The 24,464-nt window shown below is 41.5% G+C and overlaps 1 protein-coding gene across 1 annotated transcript; it reads left to right on the top strand.

Moving 5' to 3' along the window:
- Positions 1-5,328: 5,328 nt before the first annotated feature.
- On the top strand, positions 5,329-23,148 carry si:dkey-206f10.1 (adenylate cyclase type 8). Its single transcript, XM_064339239.1, has 18 exons — positions 5,329-6,287; positions 8,170-8,319; positions 8,848-8,978; positions 10,002-10,113; positions 10,452-10,579; positions 11,168-11,326; positions 12,986-13,217; positions 14,956-15,144; positions 16,402-16,502; positions 17,262-17,463; positions 19,046-19,147; positions 19,367-19,539; positions 19,971-20,052; positions 20,412-20,570; positions 20,866-21,012; positions 21,308-21,400; positions 21,597-21,714; positions 22,051-23,148. Exons 1-18 carry the CDS (start codon positions 5,406-5,408, stop codon positions 22,518-22,520), a joined length of 3,630 nt encoding a protein of 1,209 aa, XP_064195309.1. The 5' UTR covers positions 5,329-5,405; the 3' UTR covers positions 22,521-23,148.
- The last annotated feature ends 1,316 nt before the right edge of the window (positions 23,149-24,464 follow it).

Genomic DNA, 24,464 nt, shown 5'->3' with positions numbered 1-24,464 from the left:
CTTCCACAGGCAAGTATTGCTCTGTCTATATCTAGCCAATTCTGGAATAGCATCCGAGGTATTCAAATGTGTATGTATGCAATTCATTGTATTTCCCCAGCATGTTTGGCAGTTATTTTCCTGTTTTCTGTGTGTATGAATAGGTGGCCACGTTGTGTAAGCTGGAACCATGCCTCTCAAAATGTGCAGGTTCACCGATGTCTGAATACATGTAACTTAAAGGAGCATAAACTCACAGGGTCTTGTGGGAAGAAACCCCAATGAATGGATCTACATTCAAAGTGCACATTGGTGGGATTTACATTATTTAATCTGACACCATTGTACTGTTAGCAGTTAATTCATTCGTTGCCTCCCTCGGATATTACAACAACAGCGAGAGCGTAGATTATGCTGTGTTTACAGATGCACAATGTCTATTTTGTAGGTGCACATGCTGTCATGTTAAAATCGTGTATAATGAAGTGGAAAATGGCGACTGTATTGTAGGACAGCTGTAGGTGTCCCAGGTCCTGGAATGCCAGAAATGCTTATGCTTTGTTCTCTGGCTAATCACATAAAAACATAATTGGATTAATTATGAGTCTTAATGCACACAAATGACCATGTTCTGTAGGCACTCAGCGTTTCATCGTTCAGACTGAATAGCCCGACTCAGACTGTTAATAAATCAAACTGTGAAATCAAGCTCAGATGGGACAAAAGCCAGAAATGTAAGTGTTATAATAACATTGTGCCAGCACTGTAAGGCATACCATTTCTGTGTTATTTTACAGCTAATTTTCCCTGTATTAATGACTTTGTATCACAATTCATTCAGTTTGATGGTTTGTACATTAACTTTATCCAGGTGCATCATCCTGGCTTCATTTTAACTTGACTGGCAGGTTTTTGATGTCCCTCCAACATTTTGCCTCAGTAATGGCAGTCAGTTCTCTCTGTATTTATCCAATTAGGAACTTGACACTAGCACAAGAAGTGCTATGAGTAAACATAAATTGCCAATGATTTATTTAGTATACTTTGACTGCCACTGTGGCTTGACAGAACTGGTGGAGCCAGGAAGCAGTCAAGACATTCATTTGGAATACCAGGGCTGGGCTGACCATGAATTCCATACACCATCAAAATGAATGAGCTGTGAGATTTTCCCTGTATTAATGACTTTCTTAGTTGCTCAAATCTCACAACTCATTCAGTTTCATGGTCAGCCCAGCTCCTGGCATTCCAAGTGAATGTTCTTAATGAACTTCTTAATGTTTGCTCATAGCACTTCTAGTGCTTGTGTCATGTTCCTAATTGGTTAAATACAGAGCAGTTACTGCCATTACTGAAACAAAATGTTGGAGGGACGTTAAAAACCTGCTATTCAAGTTAAAAGGAATCCAGGTTGGTGTGCCTGGATAAAGTAGTCATTATTGTGGTTAATGTGCCTGACTTTTTTCACTTTTTATACTGAAGGTGTCAGGGACATATAGGGGATTCTCTAGGCTGCTTTATCTGTTTTACGGATCTACATACTTGTCCCAGCTCAGTCCTGATTGGCAGGCTGCAAATACATGACCTCATGTATGGCAAAGCCCTCTTTCCCATGGTGAAGAAATAATCTATGATGCGTGCACGTGTGTGTGTGTGTGTGTGTGTTTGTGGACATGTAATACTATTTTTGTGAGAAACAAAAGGATAGAAAGATGAGGAAAATTACCCTTTGTGCAGACCTTTTGCTGGTCCTCACAATTTCAAGAGGCTGTTTTAGGGTTAGGACTTAGGGTTAGGGTTAGGCTTAGAATTAGGTTAATGTTAGGGTTATGGTTAGGCATGTAGTGGTTAGGGTTAGGATTAGAGGTTACGGAATGAATATAGTCAATGGAAATCATTCGGAAGTCCTCACAAGTATAGCAGTACCTAAAGTGTGTGTGTGTGTGTGTGTGTGTGCATATATGTCTATATCTTGCATATTTTAGCCCACAAATCTGAAAATATATTAAGGATATATTATTTGTTCAATTCAATTAGATGCAGATTACATTAAATATTTTGAAGAATATTAAATTATGCACATCTGGAGATAATAAGAGCTTCGTTTGTGAAGTGCCTTCTGGCATGACACACAAAACAGTTACTCAACAAACTATAGACTAAATAAAGAAACTCAACAGAATAAAGACAATAAGCATGGTATAAAACAGTAATTTCAGGTAAATTAGTTAGATCTGGTTGAAAGCAAGTTTTTCAAATGTGTCTTTAAATGAGATATAAAAGAAAAATTTTCTAGGCACTGCCAAAGATCTGTGAGCATGAATAGCAGTTATCATACATCTGCAGTCTATGCCTGACAAATCTTCCAAATCTGAGATGTTTCAGTGAGGTATGGCCTACTGAATGTAGTCTTGCACCTTTGAGGAAAATTATTGGTTTAACCTACCTGTGTTCAGTATACTGTGGAGCGCATAAATATTTGTATAAATAGGGCTGTAATTCCTTCATGGATCACTCAATATGGATGATTTGCACTTTTTGTACGTCGCTTTGGATAAAAGCATCTGCTAAATAAATGTAATGTAATGTTATTACCCTCAAATTAAAGCTGACAGTCCGCAGCTACTCGGATGACGCCAATTGGCGTCATAAAACACTTCATCCATTAATAACTATCTGAACTCTCTAATTTCTGAACGTAGGATCATTTTCTTCTCTTTTCTTTTTATTCAGTGGAGACTTGCGTCTTTCAAATATGTTGAATTGACCAACAATAAAACCAGATCTGCGGTTGAAAACCACGACTAAATTAGGCTAAATTTTGGCTGATTCGTCACCAACAGTAGGCCTACTAGCAGCTGAAAACATACATGAAGCACAAAGCATGCAGTTATAATACTTCAGAAACATATTTTCAGGAATAAACGTTATTAGTGGAAATACCATTTGTTGCCATACTTCACTCTAAGAACGAGGATGATGGTCGGGAGGTGGAAGTGCATTGCGGATGTTTATTTCTATGAAAGATGACATGCAATTGAGGGCACAGTGAAACTGAAAACCGATGAATTGGCGCTACTTTAACGGGTAACGTGTTGTTTTTACGGTTCCTTTAATGCTATGTATACATTCCACTACTAGATTGACGATTACCTATAGAAAAATATAACCATTGTTTTACAGGCATTATATAAAACCTAGTTATTCTGACACTTTGTTTGAAACATTGGGATTCTGTAGGCTGTTTGTCACCTGCATCTGTAGCTTGTAGACAAATCATTCAATTCATGGCAAAAAATATATATAATTAGTAGTTATATGGTTATTTATAAAGGTATTTTATAAATTATTTTTGTTTTTATCTCATAGTTATATATAATGCAAATTATTTTTTTATTGTATAATGTGTTGTTGTTAAATAGTTTATTTATTGATAATTTTGTTTATAATTTATTGTTTGAATGGGTTCCAGTGTAATCAGAATAAAAAACAGTTCTATTTAACCATTTAATTTCTCTGAGCATATTTCCGCCGGGTACGCTGTTGATATTTCTACTTAAACATGTATTCCTATTAAGCTCATAATGTGTTATCATACACTATTCTGCAATGGATGCCTGATGCATCTGGTTTGAGTACTTATAACCATTTTGTTCGTAAGAAAAAATGATTTGTTCTTCCTAAAATAGGGCCCACCAACTAATCCGTATCATATCAAGGCCTAAACTTGGTATTTCCAGATAGGGAGTCAAGTCTTGTGAAAAAAATTGTGTTTATCTATTCAGGGTTATCAATTGAATAAACCTGTTTAATCTGGAATAAACTGAGGGTAGTGAAAAAATGTCAAAATCACCATAGGGCTCAATGAGTGAACTTATATTCACTGTTTAAATTCAAATCCAATGTGCTGGAATACGGAGCAAAAACAACAAAAATTGTTTCACTGTCCAAATGCTTATGCACTGCACCGTATGTGTCAAATCTATACTCATTTTGGGAAAGCTGTTAAGGGTTATGCATGATAGAAAAAATGTTGTTGCTGAATTCGAACTATGGTCCAGAGAATGTAGACATCAAGAAATTTGGCAAATATACATTCACTAAGGGATGAAGTGTATATTAGAATCCTGATTAGAAAAGCATACACATCTCCAAGTTCTTTAGAGTCTGGGAGTGTGTGAGGCACGCACAACCTGCTGTATGCTCACATGTACAGTACATGTGTGATGAAGGTATAAAAGAAGGAAAGAAATCAAACACAAACAACAGCCAGCACAGAACCAATGCCAATGTGGTGCCAAAACACCCTTCATTGCTGCGTTCTCTGCATACGGGCATTTAACATGCACATGCAACAGAGGTGGAGAAGGGCGGAAACCCCACCCTTAAACCATTCTTTACTCTTAAACCATTTCTGTTTACTCTTCTTGGTAAACCATCAAGCGATTCATTAACGCACTATTAAAAAGGCCGTAGCTAAGTGCTTCTTCACTTTACAAAACTCTGTACCATGATCCACTGATCATTTTGACTTGTGTTTAAGTGCTGCCTTTCTACTGTTTGTTCTCCGCACCTGAACAGAGGTACCAGTCTATTGACTGCGTAAAGGTCCGTTTTGTGAGATGGAGGGATTTAACTCGTGAGTTAAGTGTAGTCTTCCTAAACTGTTTGCATTATCTAACACGACATGCTTGTCAAGAAAAATAACTGAGGCCAATTTAAAGATCAATTTAAAGATGAAATTTTGAGGTCCCCTCTTCAAGGCTCAAGAGCCATTATTACAATGCATTATTAAGATGAGTTTCCTCCCACAGTCAGCTAGAGGTCTGCATCCATCCCTGACCCGAACCTGATGAAGCCTGAAGGTATCGGGCCAGGGACGTGCCTTTGTTTAGCTCTGTGGCTTCAGTTCAGATCCGGTGTGGGCCCGCTGCCAGCCCAGAAGTTTAGAAATGTCCATGTAGCAACACTTCTGCCAGCTCTTAACAACAATTGACAACAACGGTCCGAAGCTTCCAGTTTTTGTAGTGTACAGTTATGCTCAACTAGCGAATTAAAACAACTGTTTTTGATAGCACAGAAGAGCTGATAAAACAGCAATAAAGCCAGCTCATTAACAATAAAATATTAATTATTCCTCTACTTTAAAGATACTTTATGCGAACACATACTGGAAGAAAGAGAACAGCTCCGGTGCTGTTTGTTGCAGAGGTGCAAGAGATAAATTTAATGTCACGTCAGACTTAGGCAGGCTCTGGCCTCATTTATAGCCTGATGCAGGTGTGCTGGATGCTCTAGTCAGTGCCATAACCGTTACTCCACTCTGCCACCCTTGTGCCCATGCAGATGTGGGGCCATATTCCATGTGGAATTAGTGAAGGGGGTCTCTGTCCGTGTGGTGAAGCAGCCGCGGGTAGGGGAGAGCCATGGTGACCTTCCAGGAGCCCCAGGTCTCCAGCTCCGTGAAGCTGTCCTTCTCCATCCAGCCGCCGATGTCCCCGGGCCTCAGGCGGAAGCAGCTGATGTGGCAGAATGCCGTCAAGCACATCATCAGCCAGAAGGAGATGTCGCGGCGCGCCGGCGTGGAGCCCGCCCGCAAGATCCTCATCACCGACACCTACATCGACGAGATCAACCGGCAGATCCGCAGCAAGGCCTCGAGGGGCGGGGCCTACAGCAAGCGGCGGCTGTCCATGGCGCGCGTCCACCCCACCCACGAGCGCTCCTCCACCAGCACCCAGTGCAGCACCGACTACATCAGCGACTCCGACTTCTTCGTCAGCTGGGGTTCCTCCGTCAAGGGCGTCTACCTGCCCACGCTGCAGCACACCTTCAAGTCGCGCCACCTGGAGAAGCTCTACCAGCAGTACTCATCCCGGCAGCGTCGGACGTCCCTGGTCGTCACCAACGCCCTCGACATAGTCGCCAAGCTCCACATTCTCCTCATCTACCTGGTGCTGGCCCCAGAGGCGGCCGACTCGGTGAGGGGCTGGCTGACGGGGCTCTTCATGGCCCTGGGGATGGTTATGTGCCTTCTGGTGCTGACCTGCAAAAGCGCCCTGTCGCCCCAGTACCTGCGGTATGTGGGCGTGGCCAGCTGGCTCTCCCAGACGGTGCAGGTGCTGGGCGGGCTGGCCTATGGGCTGGAGAGGGACCAGTCCTGGTATGTCCTCTTCTCCCTCTTCACCACCTACACTTTTCTCCCACTGCCCCTGCTCTGGTCCATCTGCGCAGGCTCTCTCACCTCCGCGCTGCACCTCCTGGTGGTCATCATACGTCACTACAACGACTCGGCTCTGTTCAGAAAGGTGAGCGAAAGGTCAACTGTGGCATAGCACAGGGCTTTAGACTCAGTTCTGGTTTTCATTCTAAGCACGACTGTGACCCCTGGAGTGTAAAAGGTTTTTAATTATTCTTAAACAGACACTTTTAATTTCACCTGAAAGAGGATTTGCCCTCTCAATGTCAGAAATGCCTATGCATGCCATGGAGAACAACAGTTCCATATTCACATCCCAAGACTAATTATTCAGGTCAAGAAATGTTCCATTTTATATGGTATATGGCAAATGGTTCCTTTAGAAATGGGTTACTTTTTTACTTGATTATAGACAATGACAAAATCACTGAAATTCGCAGCAAACCAAACCTACATTTTGTTCAGATAATTTCAAGGAAAGAAGAACATTCATAAATGTTTTCAAGAAACTTAACTTGACTGATAAAGAGATTAGTTGTAACAAAAAAAACTGCATTGACAGGGTGATCCCTGGACAATTTGGGAACTTCAACTGCAGTGGTTCCTATACTATGAGTTAGGACCTACTGGTGAGTCATGGGAGAGGATGAGATGGGTTGTGAGGTGACATATATACTCTCCATTGACATTCGCACAGGTCAAAGTGAGCAGAACTAGCATGCACTGCACTAATCACAGTACAGTACACATGCTGTTGATTTGATTTCTGTAGTTTTTGACCATGTGTCATGCTATGTTTTAATAAGATGTGGGTCATAGAAAATGTATCTGCTCATTAAGGGGGTCATGGGCTCGAAAGGTTTTGGAACCACTGGTGTAGTGCAGGGATTCCTAAACTGTAAGTGAGGACACCTGGTAGGTCATGAAAGGGCTTGAGGGAGGTCAGAGGACAAGATGAGTTATTTTTGTCATATGCATTTGTATATATATCATTCACACAGGACATTTTATCTTTCCAAGGTTAGATTTTGGCCTTCAATGGTCACATTTTTTGCTTACAGCTCTTTCAAGTGATTCTTTTATCTGGTTTGAAATGGGCTGCCTTATTAAATGTGTATGGGAAACCAGCATGACACAGACCCTGGCCTAGAGGATCGGAATCACTCAGAGCAAATTTAGATCAGACAGCAATCTCATTTTGAATTATGAGAATGATAAAAATTGAGTGTCCTTGTGTTGAATCTTTCTGAAACATTGCCAATTCAAAATATTGCTCATTATTCTTTACTCTACTGTACATTATTAGCCACATTTGTGATTCTCAATTTAGCCATACTAGCCACACAAATCCACACCACATCAGATGCTTCCCCAACCTGCTGCAGGGACACACTGTCTCTGCTGGATTATCGTGGAACTGAGCCTTTAATGATTTAATTTGATTGAGCTGCGAACACGATGCTGATCTAGGTATGATGTTCCTTATCTATCCATCAGCTTATTCATTGATTTGTTCCCCTTAAACAAATTATGCATCCAGTGAACTATACAGTTCAATCATTAATAGCTGATTAGTTGAATTAATTGAATTACTAAGTAATTCAGTTTAAGACATCTCCAGATTTATTTCAGAAAGGATTTACTGCAAATTAGCTGTCAAGATTAAGAACACGTCATCATTGAAGCTGAATTAAACCTGTCTAATGGATCGATTAGAATTAAAGCTAGCTAAATCTAATTTAACCTTTAGCTTACAGTGTGCTTTCAGAAGCAGGGTTAGAAAATCCTCACAGACACTTCAGTGTATAAGCAAATTCACAGTTAAAGGTTGTCCGAGGTTTTGGCATCCAATCCCCTTTGCTCTCTCATTTAGTGAAACTTATAGTAGTGGTCAAGTCATTGAGCAATAGTAGCAGCAGTGTTGAACTGCACGAGACATCCAGATCATGGGGTTCACTGATCTAACTCCTGGCTTGCCTGTGTGCGCTCAGGTATTGGCTAAGGGACTCCTGTACATGGGCATGAACACGGCGGGACTCTTTATCCACTACCTGTCGGATCGCGCACAGAGGCAGGCCTTCCTGGAGACTCGGAGATGCATCGAGGGCCGGGTGAAGCTGGAGAGGGAGAACCAGAGACAGGTCAGGCGCTTGCTTTTCATCCAGAGAGATGGAACTCCTGTGCTTTCCTCTAGCTCAGTGTTTGTGCTTTTTTTGTGGGTATTTTCATGTTTATTATTGGGTGCTCAGAGAATTTTCACAGCCATTGTCAGGCGTACTAATCATAGAGGTATGCTGATGTACTATGCAGGTGTGTGTGTGTGTGTGTGAGAGAGAGAGAGAGTTGCCCACTTACAACTAACTGTTACAAACTTCTTGCTAAGTTGCCCAAAAACTGACAGCTAACTAAAATAAAGCTGCATATTTTATTTACTGTAAAAGTTCAAGAGAGGAGGGGGAGGGGGATGGACACCCCCTGTGGTATGCACACAGACACACCCATTCACACCTCCAGTGGCTACGCCCCCAATTCCTGCTCTGTCTTATCTCCAGGCTATACTGGCCAAGTGCTTTGAAGCTTCCTATGGCTGAGAAGAGAACGGCCAAATGGTGAATTGAATGTCTGACAAAATGTACAAGTAATGAAGGGTTTCCCATTTGTGTCCACAGGAGCGTTTAGTGCTATCCATTCTGCCCCGCTTCGTTGCCTTGGAAATGATTGCTGACATGAACGCTTTGGATGATGAGCTTCTGCCCCAGCAGTTCCACAAGGTCTACATTCATCAGTACAAAGATGTCAGGTGAGCCAGGCAGCATGTGATACTACTTAATGTGTTGTTAAATCTTTCCCAGCACCATCTAAAATTTCATGCAAAAATGAATATATTTTTGAAAACTATGCTTAAAACATTTCTTAATTTAGACATGCCGCTTATTTCCTCTACTTATCTTACTATATTTCCTCTACTATCGTATTCCTCTGTTGAAAAATCTCATTCTATTAAAATCTTCGAATAGTTTTGTCAGTTCACACAGATCCCCCCTCCCCCACTCTGCCCATGTCCCCCCCGATACACGACTCAGTTTCCCCTTGTTGTTCTGACCTGGTCCTTATGGTGCCTCAGCAGAGGGAGGATTAAAAGGGGACTGCATGTTAACTCATCACCAGTTGGCTTTTGATTACCCAGCTCAGCTCAATTGTGCTGTTACCGAATAAATGCATCCATTAGTTTGTCAAACAATGCATTAATACACAATTTATTTCACACAAGATGGTATATTCATTTTATGATGCCACTCACTTGCAAAATCGCTCCCCTTAGAAACTCGCTGAATTCCAATGAAGGGGAGGTGTACTTAAATGAAGATGTATTGATTCATGAGGTTCATATTTTAGAGTTCAGTGCTCTGCCGTTTAATAGTTTTTATAGGTATTTTAAATTAAAGCTTAAAAGGCAAACAAAAACATTTTTTAAGACTAAACCATTACATAATTTAGTTGATTGTAGCGTATGATCGTGAAACTACTGCTAATTAATTTCTATTGTTAAAATGTTGCTAATGTGATTGACAGGGCATACAACTCTTAAATTTTCACAAAAATGTATTTGTACTTTTGGCAGATGATAATACCCAGGGCATGATACATGTAATAGTTTGCTTGACAAATTGCTCATATGATAGCAAATCACGCATGATAACATAGGTATGAAGTATCGTTCTTTTATGTAATAGACTACTAATGAATGAAGCTATGTTTGCTATAGAGTACAATAATACAACTGGCAGATTGAACTAAGTGTGGTGAATTTTCCTTTGTACAGCATCCTCTTTGCTGACATCAAAGGCTTCACCATGCTGTCCATGAGCCTGTCGGCACAGGAGCTGGTGCGCACACTCAATGAGCTGTTTGGCCGCTTTGACCACCTGGCTGAGGTGAGAGAACGTTGGGCAGCGGGTGATGGATGCCCACAGCTGGTTCAATAGGGAAATCATTTTTACTTATGATTGATGTTTGTCTAATTTATCATCTAGTGGTGAGTTTAGTTTGTCTTTGTTTGTAGAAGTAGTTATTTAGTTGAATAACTAAGGCTGCAGTACCTATGTCATGAAATGGCAAAAAAAAAAAAGAAATCTGAGGCTTTCTTTTGTGTTAATGTTAAAAGCCTTGAATTCATTTCAGTAAGAAAACTAAAAAGGCACCTGAACTACACGGTACTTGATGTGTCAGCAATGTCACCCAACTCGTGCTGCTCTGCACTGTGTGCCCGCAGGAGCACCACTGCATGAGGATTAAGATCCTGGGGGATTGCTACTACTGCGTGTCGGGCGTGCCCGAGCCCCAACGTGCCCACGCCCGCTGCTGTGTGGAGATGGGGCTGGCAATGATCAGCACTATACAGTCAGTCCTGCATCCGCCCCCTAACCCCGCCCCTCTGCAGTCATATGATTAGTCCCAGCTTTAGTGTCTTCCTTCTCCTGCCATATGATTAGTCACAGCCTTAGACCCTCCCCTCTGCTCCTGGATAGTTAGTCCCACCCTTGACCCCCCCACACACACACACACATACACACACACACAAATTTATGTTATAGACCCTATTTTTGCTATCAAGGCACAACTGTCAAACTATAGCAGTAACTCACAGCAGTGGTGAATTATGACGTGCCCAACCCATACTAGAGGGCCAGGACATTATGTCTTCAGCCTGCATGCTTTATGGGATACAATGGGTATACTGTAGCAAATAGAGGATGCTCTCATCGTAGACATTTTAATTATTTTGCTTTTTCAGGATCTTTAAAATATGTCAATATTTGGTAAAGTCAAAGACTAGGGTTTCCATAGCAGCCTGTTCCTTCTGTTCCTACCCGGCCCATGTAACTTTCAATTGAGTTCAATTCAATTTTGTTTGTTTAGCGCTTATTACAGCGAATACGCTCCACAAAGTAGCAGAGTAGCAAATAAGTGCACTGCTCCTTCTGTCAGGTTTGTGAGGAAGCAGCTGAACCACGAGATGGACATGCGTATCGGGATCCACTCGGGCTCCGTCCTGTGCGGGGTGCTGGGGCTGCAGAAGTGGCAGTTTGACGTGTGGTCCTGGGACGTGGGCATCGCCAACATGCTGGAAGCTGGGGGAATCCCTGGGTGAGTCGTTCAGTCCTCTGTTTGCCCATTTGTGTGACATCATATCACGTGTTCACAAAAGTGGGACTCGTAGAAGGGACCCTTTTCTGGTGCTGATGGTGCCACCATGACAGATCCTTTTGATCCATCGCATACTCAGGTTTGTGATCTTTGTTCCTGCATTTTGAATGCCCAGTCAGTTATAATGTATATCAGTGCTCTTTGCTGCATCATCTATTTGTGAGAGTGTAAACATGTGCGCTCCTCCCAAGCATGCAGTGCCAAGTGGCACTTGTTATTACAGCTTAGGCCGCGAGTCAGGCTCTCAGACATGCAGCTTACCAGGCAAACTTTTGGGCACCCGATCAACCAGCGGGGATCACGGGTGTGTGATTAGCCCCTGATATCCCAGCTGACTGAAGCCCTCTCATCCCTGGGTAAAGACTGAGCCAATTATGCGTTACCCTGGGGAGCTGCTGGCCACAATCAGCACTGGCACGGTTCAGATTCAGCACCAGACCGTCGGGCCCATCGATACGCTAGAACCGCTCTTCAGCAGGATGAACCACCTAGCAGCCCTTTCAGATTTATATTTGTAAAAAAGAACTGTCTCCTGAAGCCAAAACTTTTAATGCATCTTGATACAGGTGTGCCCAAGGACGGTATGGTGCCACTGCATGTTCTGTCCTTTGCCTATTCATGAATATTCATGAACTGAAATATCACACCAGAAACTCCAGTTCCAATAACCAACTGGAACTTTCTGTACACATAGAGCATAAGCTGACCATCTGGTTAGACTTGAGCAGTGTTTCCCAAACTAGGTCTTGGGACCCCCCTGTGTACATTGATTTGTGTTCAAACCACGATTGCGATCCAAGAATTTTAACAAGCTGTTAATTTTTTTTATTATGTGCTTTTCATGTTTAGAGGGATTTCTTAAACTCTTAAGCCACACTGTATCAGAAATAGCTATGCATGTCATGAAGAATAAAATTCCCATGTTCATATAGTGACCACTATACTGTATATAGAAACTGTACTATCACCAAGCAGTTACTGCAGTTTTCTGAGACTTCCACTGTGGATGTCTGGATGGCTGGTTTGAAGTGATTCTTTTATTCAATAATTGATTTTATTTCATAATTAAAATGCAGCTTATTCACATAAATCTTTAAAGATGTGGTATAATAATTGCATTACAAAAAAACTATTTTCAAAAAACTTTAATTAAAAGTTAAATTAAACTTAAACATTTGCTGTCCTCCTTGTGATAGGCAATTAATTGAGGATGGGCAAAACTTACATTTTTGGTATTTTGTAAAATTTACAAAATACCTCCCTAATAAGCTAACCTGTAAACTTCAGTCACAACAGAGGTGTTAGTTGCTGTGCAGATGGCATAGAGGTATAAACCATACATGAAAGAGGCAAGCAACCTGTTCTACTTATGAAATACAACAATATACATATTTCAAATACAGATATTTGACATACTGCCCATCCCATACTGCATTTCACAATTTGATATAGTTAAACACTTAAACTCAGAAATTGCTGAGTAAGTAATGTGCCTGTAAAATTAGCTCTTTGTAACGCAGTGAGTTGATGGACCATTCTGCGCGGTTTTGGCGGGGGTCGCGATGCGTGCGTTCACCACTCTGGCCCTCTGCCACGCAGGCGGATCCACATCTCTCGGGCCACCCTGGACTGCCTGGAAGGCAACTACAAAACGGAGGAGGGGCGCGGCCGCGAGCGCAGCGAGTTCCTGCGCAAGTACGACATCGACACCTTCCTGATCTGCCCCACGGAGAAGGGCGGGGCGGACGAGGAGCCGGCCAAGGCCCAGCGGCCCAGCAGCAAGTCCTGGAGCGCGGAGCTGCCCTTCAGCAACATCATCGACATGAACTGCGTGAGCTCCGCCCCCCCATGGGCTAGCGGGACGCAACCCTGCCCGTCCCAACCACCACAGATCAGATCAGCCTATCGCGTGGGCCGCAGGGAATAAATCGTCAAACCTTTTTCCATGGAAAATCTTACAGGGATTAAAAATGAAAATAATACATTATATTTTACGACGTCCTACATTTTGATCACCGGCATTTTAATTGTCTCTTTTTTGGCACCTTACGTAGGGCTGTACGCGTCCAGCTCCCACCGTAATTTGGAATGTCCAATTAGTCATTTTTCACCCGCTGCCGTATTCATGCGCAATCCCTCAGTGCCAGTTTGGGAAAGCTGAGACATCCATGGTTCTCCTTTCAAAATATGTGGTGCCACCAGTCTGCTTCCTTCCACATGGCAGACTACAGCTGAGCTGGCACGGAGTTTAGTTTAGTTTAGGATCCCCATTAGCTGTTACAAATGGTAACAGCTACTCTTCCTGGGGTCCACATAGAACAATATACAAACAAACACACACAAAGCAAAATACATGGTAAAGGTAACAGAGAAAGAAATAAATAATGAAGAGTGGAGTCAGAGGAAGACCTTTCATATGTGTTTTAGGGGCTCACCAATTTATCAATTGCATGTTAATTGTTTTCATACATATACTGTGTGTGTGTGTGTGTGTATAATGTGATTTGAGCTGCAGGTTGCGGAACACATGAACTGTTTGAGCCCCTAGTCTCACAGTGACTACAGCTCTGTTCAAAGAAAAATATATTGATTTATTGCTTGTTTGAAAATTGTATATACATATTGATTTAGATACATTGCGTAAAACAGTAATCTGATGCATTGTATTTAAAAAAAGTTGGTCAATTTCCCGAGCTTGTCCCTTGGAGGGTTTTTAAGACAGATTATGGTACAAAACTCAATGTAAAACAGTAAACAAAATAAAAAACAACAGGATTGTTACATGAGCAGAATAATGATTGCAGTAATAGATTTACAAGAATGCTATAAATGATTGCTTTTAAATATTGTTTTATATACCTAATATTCAGGATAATGGTCCTCAGAGATGGTTCCCATTGGTTCCCAAATGGTGCATCCTTTCTGTGAAGCATGTGCATATCTATATCTGCCTCCAATCATACACTAAACTATCAGTCTTCCACATATCATAGACTTAAATATCTTATAGTGCATACAAACGTTAAAAGTACAGAAAGCTATAAAAGAGGTGGTCTTTATGGGTAAATTTATGCGTGTGGATACATTTTTGTCAAAGACTATTAATTTAGGAGGATATAGGAATAGAAGTTAAGTACGATCTAATTCAGCAGAAAAATATGTTTGGGCTATGATTATCCCAGCAAAAAGCTAATTACATATTTGGATCATGCTTTGAATTACCGGAATGAATACATTAAATAATTATGAAGCACTTAAGTTCCACTTCTGATTTCCATTCTAGCTATATATTACAGGAAACTTCTTTTTTTAAAAACCATAATTATAAACATAATTTGGTTAATTAAGCATAAAGTTCAGCAATTATGCCTACATTTATAAAAATTGAACCAGGCTCTGAGCTGGGTGACCATTTTATGAAGAGTAATTCATAAAATAACACTTTAATGAAAATAATTTCATATAAAATTCATAATAACTCACACATTTCAGGATAATTTTATTGCCCTTCTCCTGTGTTGTAGTACACCACAGTAATTGCCTGTGCTGTGCTGCCATGACTCGTGCAGATCCTGGCCACCTTCACAAACGGATTCCACGGCCCGTTTCCCAGCCAGGGCACTTCGCCGTGCTCGGGCTCCAGGGAGATCAACAAGCGCATCGAGCGCGCCATCGAGGTGCGCAGCGGCGAGCGAATGAGGAAGGAGCACGTCACGCCCGTCGCCCTGGTCTTCAAGGATGCACACATTGAGGACAAGGTACAAGCACTGCAGTGTGAATCAACAGGAACATGGTGGGTGTGGATCTGACAGTTTAGTCATGACCCACATAAGGACAGGGAAAGTGAGAGATTCGGGTTGGCAGTATTCATGAATATATTCCAAAAAGAGATATAAAAAAGATATATAGGGAGCGATGATTCAAAATATACTGCACTGAGATGTGTTTAGGTAAGGGAACACACGTGGGTCGTTTCATGTCAGATCAGCCAGGGCTGTTGCGATGGCATTTTAACTAGAAAATCATCTGGTGTGATTATTACCGGCTCTTAGTGAAAAAATAGCGATCATTCCAAGTTTATATATTCCCTTCAACCTGGGAGACTGAGTGAAGGTATGAAGGATAGAAATATATTTATCCCTGTTATTCCATAAAATCTTGGTTGTTGCTCATAATATAAGAAATATTTCAGAAAGGCAGCTTTGCTTTCATTCTATTGTATAATAATGATGAATATAAACATTGGTAAAATGTCAACTTACATGTTGTCTGTTAAAACAATTGTGCACAGTCCAGTACATTACCTGTAATGGTTGATACAGAGAAAATAGACAAAACCACCCCCTCAACAGCATGTGAGGGTCACTGAAAAACAGTGTGTTTTGAGCAAGTTTCAGAAATATTGGTAAACAAAAAATGGAGCATTAATGCATCATCCATTTTAATACAATTTTTTGACATTTTAATAGATTAATTTATTCAATAACTGTGTTAGACAAAGTTGAAGTTCAGATGGATAGTCAGAAGCTGCCAGTTTGGCCAATTGCTGCTCCACTTTCAATGATCTCTCACAGATGTATTTTAGACTTTTGGGGAACCATCCTTTCGACTTATCCTTCTGGTTGGCATTTTCTTTGTCCATACTTTTGTTTCTTTGAAACTGAGTCAGATGACATTCTTTGTTGACAGCAATGTTTTTGTTTTTGATAGGTCAAGACAGATAGCTTTTTTTTTTTTTTTTTGCAATTGTCAACTACAGTTACAGGCAATTATTGAGGTGTGTTCTAACCTTAGTTACATATTAACAAAGGCGACCAATTTTAGAGCATCGCAGTGAGTTGGCAGCCAACATCACCAGTATGAATTCTTCAAATCCTATTTACAGACTAAACATCTAAATAATAATTATTGTATGGTGTAAGTTATCAGGGGGAGAGTTATCAAGGCAGAGGTGTAATAAGATAAAAATGCTCCTTATTTTAGCTGTGGTAACTCCCTGTCCTTCTGTCACACAGTTCTCACAGATGAGAGATGAAATGTTCAAGTCCAATGTGGTCTGCTCCTTCATAGTGCTCCTCTTCCTCATGGCAGTGCAGGCTCTCATTCCAGCCCCCCAGTGAGTACACCTTCAAAATGACTAACGCAGAAGTATATGATTTTCTGAGAAAGCTTTTTAAAAGAGGTCCACACTCAACTTAAATAGGCAACTGTTATCTCTTGTTCTGTACTAGACTGGGAATTGTATGTCCAGCTAGCGAAATAACACTTAAAAATGTATTTAGGTTATGGAAAGCTGCAAAAATGTTGCATTCTTATGATATTTTGGTTCCATAAAACATCCTTTAAATGTTTTACTTTGGAAATAAAATGCTGGTCCAGGATTGCTATCCCCCCGGTCCGCCATTGGAAATCCCAACCCCCAGCAGAAATACATCTGTTCATTCATTTTCATATAAACCACAATCATAATCCCCCAAACACCCCCAACCTCCGCCCCCAGATCACATGTGGTATACAACATCTGCATTAACGCTGCATGAATGCAATATTGGATTATCAAAAATATACAATAACTTAATTGTGCCCACCCATGCCAGTTCATCTGTACCCCTCCCCCCTGCCCCGCCCCAGACTGAGCAATATACTTCAGTAAAAAAAAATAAGTTTAAACCAGTGGTATAACAAAATAAGTGTAAAGTGTTGCTACAACTGTGTTGCTCATGCTCAGCTAGAAAGTACAAAAACGGTTGCAGTAATAAATGATTGTGTTAGCTACGTGCTTGGTAAAGTAGAACTGTGTAGAGATAATGCAGAGTAGTGTTTTTAGGTCCTAAAACTGTGACTATAAGGAGATCCCATCTCCCCGCTCCCCCAGGGTGCGTCCCATGGTGGTGCAGTTTGCCCTCTTCCTGCTGGCGTACGCAGTCCTGCTGCTGGTCACGCTGGCGGAGGAGTTCAAGGGCTCGCCGCATGCCCTTCAGCAGCTCTGCTGTTGGATCCAGGAGACCAAGATCATCCGGAACCTTCTCACCCTCTTTGCCATTGCCCTCAACTTTGGCATGGCGTCCTCTGACGTGGTGGGTGTGTCGCACATTTTCCCTGTGTCCCCAAAACCTGGAAGATTCCAAGCTTAGTCTGTTTCTCAGGGTCGCAATGACTCAGGTTAGGCATTCTACAGATGGTTTCTGAGCCTAGAGTGACAAGGCCAAACTAAAATGGTTCTTTATTTGAAATGTGAAAGTCACGAGGAAAGACTTCATAAAATTCATGAAAAGGTTAACAAAGCGAGCGAGAAAAAAATTACGGGGTGACAAGGAGGCATAAGCAGAAATGAAAGATAAATTATGCACTTCATGAACTGCTGGATACTGTAGTCTGTGGTTAATTTATGGTTAAAGTCTAGATGGGCTGAACTTCCTGTTCTCATCATTATTTATTCTTTTTTTAAGAGCAGGCAGTCTGCCCTCCCTCTGTATTTTTTGCTGTATTCAGATAGGTAGAAAGCAGATAGAGAAGGGGAAGAGACAGATGAGGGATCACGGAAGGTGCCATGGCAGGGGATGGAAATCCCGCTCTTATTCAGCTTGAGAGTTGGCCATCCTATAGACTGCACCACATGTCTTGCCCTCATTATATTCGCTTTCATTCCTATGAGTCCTTACTGAAAAAAAGCGAATCTGGTATGATGTAAATGCAGTGAAATCTTTGATATAACAGTAAAAATGTAAGTTTGTATCTTTACATGAATATATATATTTCTGAAGTGTATTTGCATTTTTTTATTTTTTATTCAATAGTGAAATACAGCAACTAATTTAGAGTTCCATATTAATTTTATGAGAGGTTCACACAGTTTCAAACGCAGTTGTCACCATTTATTAGATACTTACACAATCATGGTAATTTTCTGTTAATTTGGTACCAATGATCCATTAGTATTTCTTATTCTAGCACACTTCCTACACATTAGTGTCTTGTACTCCATGCAGTGCATTATGGTCAGTTGGTACATTCCGTTTTTTCAGGATCAGGACCAAAATCAGTTTGAGTAGCACAAAAATTAAATTCAAAGAAAATTCCACTTCACATAATGATTGTGTAGAGTATCTAATAAAATTGGTTGAACACAACTGAACGTTTGAAACTCTGATTGTTAAGTAGATCTCTCACTTTAGTAGATCTCTAATTTTTGAAATAAAAAAAATGGAAGCAGCTTATACAAATAGTAGTATGCTGGAACTGCATAAAAATGTAAAAGAAAAATGTAAAAAAAAAATTTTAAGTAGAGCCAGGAGGTTTTTCATATCAGTGCTGTTATAGGGCTGATTAATGTTGCTTTCCATAACAAAGAGTGATATGGGATATTTAAAGTCATAAAAACTAAAGAACCAATTATTTATATGTGATTCTACAGCACTGCATTTTGTCATATTTTCCAAAGGATAAAGGAATCCTCAGCTAGCCCAGAGGCAGTTTTTCACTCTGTGGATTCCTTCCAGTCTATAACAAGTAATTCCTGTGTAGTGTCTGCGTTTCTTTTTTTCTTTTTTTGTCTTTTTTTAATGAGATATGGTGGAATGACCTTTAGTGTATGTCTGTAACAATTAGTGTCCGTTGAACTGTTGAACCATCTGATTTGTATTTATTTTGATAAACTAGCTGTGGTGTCACATGATGGAGGCTGAGGGTGTAAATGGGACAAACAAGACTGACCAGAATCCCCCCAGTCACAGGCCAGTCAACATATGCACTGACCCTGAGGTAAGAGTTGGGTCTTAAGTAACATCAATTCAAAGGTAGACGCTGTTAGGACATCAAAGACAGGAGGAACTGATGATTTCAGTGAAACTGATGAGCTAAATTAGAAACAATTATTTGTATGCTTTCATGTGTTTGTGACGTGAGAACATGAGATGAATATTGTTGATGATCACTGGCGCTCTCCATCTCTCCCTCGGTCGCTCTCCTTCGCCCTTGCAGTTTTTTGTTCTCAGCGGGGTGGTTGCCATGGTGACATGTGCGGTGTTCCTCCGGTTGAGCTCCCTGCTGAAGCTGGCAGTGCTGCTGGTGGTCATTGCAGTGTACACCTACCTCATTGAGGTGGCGTTCCACATGCTCTTCCTCCAACAGCAGCAACTCAACCATGTCCACAGGTACGGTGGAGTAGAGCTGCACAGGTTAAACTAGGGGTTGCCTTATTCATTAGGCTTAGAAGCTTATGCTAGTATGGACCGGTTTGACAGACACAGACTAAACGTAGTCCTGGGTTAAATTGAGTTTTGTATGGTGAATCTCCATTCAAAATTGAATTCTAGGACTAGACTTAATCTGTATCTGCAAAACTCATCTAATATGAGATGAATCGGCCCAGGGATGTGTTTTGCTAATAAACCAATCAGCGGTTACTTCTTCAGATGAATCATGATCATGTAACACTCCATTTGGTGGAGAGTGATTTAAACTGGGAAATGTTCTGGTGGGGCATGTTTAAACCCATTATCAGTCTACTCAATACTGTCCACAATCAATCTGTCTGTTTGGTTGCCTGTCTGACTCTTTTTAACTCCCCCTTCCCCACACCCAGGTCCCACTACCTCAGGAGGAAGGGCATCTCAGTTCTACTGCTGGTCATGTTTGTAATAGCTGTGTTCTACAACAGTCGGCAGGTGAAACATCACCAGACTATCTTTATCATAATACATGTCACATAGGGAGTGTGCTGGGGATTAACTCTAAGGTTGTTCAATCCCTGGCTAGGGCAAGGTCATTGTACCCATGGGCAAGTTACTTAACCTGAGCTGCTTCCAGAAATATTCATATTCATGTATGGTTAGTGTGTACTACAATATATAATGTAAGCTGCAAGTTGCTCTGAATAAGAATATTTGCTTAATGTTATTTTGGACTCTCTCTATACACAAATACATTTTCATGTCATAAAAACCCCATAGATTTTATTCTTCCATCAAATGTCAGAAGACTCCTCTCATAAGTCCCCCCCTCCCCCGTCTCACCCTCGTCCCAGCTGGAGGCAACCGCGAGACTGGACTTCCTGTGGCGGATGCAGGCGCGGCAAGAAGTGGAGGACATGAAGGAGCTCCGCGAGCACAACGAGTGCCTGCTGCACAACATCCTGCCCTCCCACGTGGTGCGGCACTTCCTGGAGAGGAACAGGCATGACGAGGTACCGTCAACACTGCTCCAGAGAGCCCGTTCCCCCGCACGCGTGTTTGTTCAGGAATGGATCGTCCTCATTCGTATGATGAGATGCACGTGCGCACACAAGCATATGCGGGGAAAATAAGTAACACGTGTTGGCAAAGCATTGATCTGACTGCAGCAGCAATTAACATATGCAACAGTTAGCTATTAGGAACTTGTAACAACACACACTGGGATTGGCGTTTTGACACGTATCACAGGGTTGCCCAATACTTACCCTTTGCAAATGCGGATCTTTTCTTCTCGCTCCTCAATAGGACCTGTACTCCCAGTCCTATGACGAGGTTGGGGTGATGTTCGCCTCGATCCCAGGTTTCAGTGACTACTACGAGCAGAAAGAGATCAAGCACGAAGGGGTGGAGTGCTTGAGACTACTGAACGAGATCATAGCGGGCTTTGATGAGGTGAGCGAGAAAGCCAGGTCTCACGGAACTGTCTTCTCCAAACTGCATATCTTGTGCTTTTGCATCATGCACATATCGCATTTAAGTTTCACTGATTTTTTACTGAACAAAAAGTGTTCATATTATTGCGAATACAGCGATAAGCATTACAAACTAAAGGCTCAGGCAGCTCAATGAGGTTATATTGATCTCTCAGGTATGATATTGACCACCCTAGCGGACTTGCATAAAGGGATGATAATATTGGGTACACCAGTGAATGACAGTGTCACTGACCTCTTTCTGTCTGCTTTAGCTGCTGGAGGAGTCCTACTTTAACGACATTGAAAAAATCAAAACTATTGGCAGCTGTTACATGGCGGCTTCGGGTCTGTCACCTGACAGGAAGGTAAGTATTTGTTGACATGAAGGGACTTGTACTTCATTGTTGGTGTAGTTGGTGGTATTTATTTTAATGTGCATATTGTGTTGCTTGTTCATCATTGTGCACTTGCACATAACTCCAGTAATAACCATCAATAATGTGCATTATTGATGACCCCTACTCTCTGCTCCTCCCCCTCCGTCAATCCTGTTTTCCACAGGCTCATTCTCGAGATGAATGGCATCACCTCTGTGAGCTGGTCCTATTTGCCCTCGCCATGCAGGAGACCCTGAAAGAATTCAACAAACACTCTTCTAACAACTTCCAGCTGCGTGTTGGTAAGCCAGTCTCCAAAATGCAATTCAGTCTCAACATTTGCACAAGTGACTGTGCTGAGCAGACAGCTAAACTCCCAGGTAGTCTCCTGTCGTAGAGTTACCTGTAGTCGTTCTTTTTTGTTATTGTTGTTATTATGAAGACGGTTGGAAATCAGAGACTGACACAAATATATAGAAATAAATTGATTATAAATGCTGAGGAGCTAAATATGATTGTTTTACTGGCGTAAGAAATTAGTGAATTCAAGCTGTGACTGAAATGAATACTGGATACTGCGGCTGTTCTCATTGCTGGATTACCCTGTCTTCCCTCCTCCCCATGGTGTGAATTGGCAGGTATCGCCCATGGGCCGGTGGTGGCTGGAGTGATCGGGGCCACTAAGCCGCAGTACGACATCTGGGGGATGACGGTCAACCTGGCGAGCCGCATGGACAGCACTGGGGTGAGCAGGCGCATCCAGGTGCCCGAGGCCACCCAGAAGATCCTGGCCAACTGGGGCTTCGTGCTGGAGCTGCGGGGCGAGGTCTTCATCAAGGGCGTCAGCGAGCAGCAGGGCAGGATACGCACCTACTTCATCAGCAGCAGCCGTGCCCAGAAGACCCACCGCTCCGCTGTGGACAGGAGCTCCTCCAGGGGGGGGCGCACCACCCTGGCGGCCGTGGTGTTCGGGCTACTGCAGGCACGCCACAGAGAGAGGCTGAGAGAAACCAACTGGGGGTTCCCCGTCTCCCCTCAGAACATTCAGAGAGCCCTGGAGAGTTCCTCCAATGGACTGCTCCACGATAGCGCCTCAAAAATCCTCTGAACGTGCACTCAAAGATGTACGTCTTCTTCGCCTTTCAGACATCGCCACACGATACCTCTGTAGTTACTGTAGTACACACGGAGACCTCCCTGCCTGTCTCCACCTGGAGACCTTCATGCCAAGGAACTCAAAAGTCCTCTTCAAAAGACTTGCTGTTCTCAGGATATGGCCATCTCTCGACTGTGAGAGCTTTTCTGACAACACACCCATGCTGCATGATGTTGACTCAGAGATAAACACCATACACTGAATTAATTTATTTGAATATTTGTTTGTTTTATAAAATGTATTGATGACTGTTAAGTTGCAATGTTTAAATTGGATTCATCTGGAAGACCAAAGGAAAAAAATAGCCAAGAATTTACACAGTATGAAAATTTCAGCCAACTTGTCTTGTTTTTCAAAGCCAATTAAGCTCTTCATTTTAAGAGTAGAAATTGTTTATAGTAATGTATTATGAGTGCTATACAGTGTAATTTTAGTGTTTGATGTTTACTTTTGTTTTGGAAAAATAGTGCTCGCTATTCTGCCATTCTGGAAACAAAACCTTCAGTGATGCCATATCATCGTCATACAGTTTATCATTCATAAGTGAGTCCAAATTATTAAAATTAATGTTGTCCTCTGATCTGCTGTGTACTTTTTTCAATATGTATCAAAATGTAAGCAACACTCAAAAGCATAGCAGTAATTAATTATTATTGTGGGAAATAAATGAAAAGATGAGGAGCAGTGGATCTGCAGAAGTGTGGTAGGCCACTAGAAATAAAATCACTTTGCTGGTCAAATGAATGATTAGAGAAGGTGCAGTAGATCTGATACTGAGACTGAGATTGAGATCGATTCATTCTTCTGACTGATTCTCAGCCTCAAAACATGTAGAATTTTAAACTAGCTTCCACAGTGTTGCTTTTTAGTTCCACATACTGATATCTGTGAGAATTTCCTTGCACAAACATTGCAATCAGGGGTGCCGTATTGGGAGTTGGAGTTGGGGTGGGGGGTGAGGATGATGTGAGATATTTTCAGGTGGTTTAAATCCCTGGTGTTACCATTAATTCCAACAGCAGGTTTCACTAATAAGATCATTTGACCCATTTTGGTGACGCTGTACTTTGAGATACTGACATGCAACAATTACTAATCTGTTCTTTGGACACTGCAGTCCATCTCATCAGTATTACACAAAATGGCCGACATGAGCTAATCAATTCATGGCAATAATTGGCTTGTTCTCTTGAACCGCTTAGCAAATTTGCAAGTAATAACTTTTATTTTGCTTTGTTCTAGACAGGTAGAAAAATAAAGGTAGGTTAAATATAGTCACCTAATAAAACAGCCAAATTCAGTCACATGTGCACAATGCACCATTTTCAATTACAAATCTATATAAAATTTAGTATAGACTGGACACAACCTTCAAATGTATTTCCATATTTTGTAGGTACATTTAGGAAAACATCACCATCACAGGCCATTTAACTTAACTACCTCTGGCCACCATTTAAAATAATCCAACATCCACTTGTTTTTGAGTTCGGTCCATACTTTTTCTAATTATTTGCATCACTTAACATTTGCTGAGTTTGTTTCAAAAAAAAATTACAGCATTATTATCATATAACTTTCGTCATAAGCAATGCCAACATTGTTTTGGTGATCTTTTGAATACGTGTCTATTTATAAAATTGAAATCCATCATTGCTTGTTAATCTAGGGGGAAAAATATTGTACCAGTATTGATGGCAGTTTCATTTTGTGTTTGGCCCAGGGAGTGCTTGTAGCTATATTTTATTGATTTATCTGGTGCATGCTGCCTGTTTTCAGAAGCTTTGTAATCTTATTTAGGCTTCATACAAAGACAAATATGCCTAGCCTCCATTAAACCTATATATATCATATAAAATGTTATCACATCATATATCAATTTTTTTTCAACTTGGA

Source organism: Anguilla rostrata, chromosome 6 (genome assembly GCF_018555375.3).
Source record: "Anguilla rostrata isolate EN2019 chromosome 6, ASM1855537v3, whole genome shotgun sequence".
Lineage (NCBI taxonomy): Eukaryota > Metazoa > Chordata > Actinopteri > Anguilliformes > Anguillidae > Anguilla > Anguilla rostrata.
The sequence above is the reverse complement of the archived record's forward strand: the minus strand, read 5'-3'. Positions and strand labels throughout refer to the sequence as shown.

Excerpts from the sequence above, each read along its gene's own strand:
- si:dkey-206f10.1 (XM_064339239.1), top strand. The coding sequence starts at position 5,406 with ATGGTGACCTTCCAGGAGCCCCAGGTCTCCAGCTCCGTGAAGCTGTCC. Across the intron at positions 6,288-8,169 it reads ACTCGGCTCTGTTCAGAAAG|GTATTGGCTAAGGGACTCCT; the intron begins GTGAGCGAAAGG and ends GTGTGCGCTCAG. Across the intron at positions 21,715-22,050 it reads CAACTTCCAGCTGCGTGTTG|GTATCGCCCATGGGCCGGTG; the intron begins GTAAGCCAGTCT and ends GTGAATTGGCAG.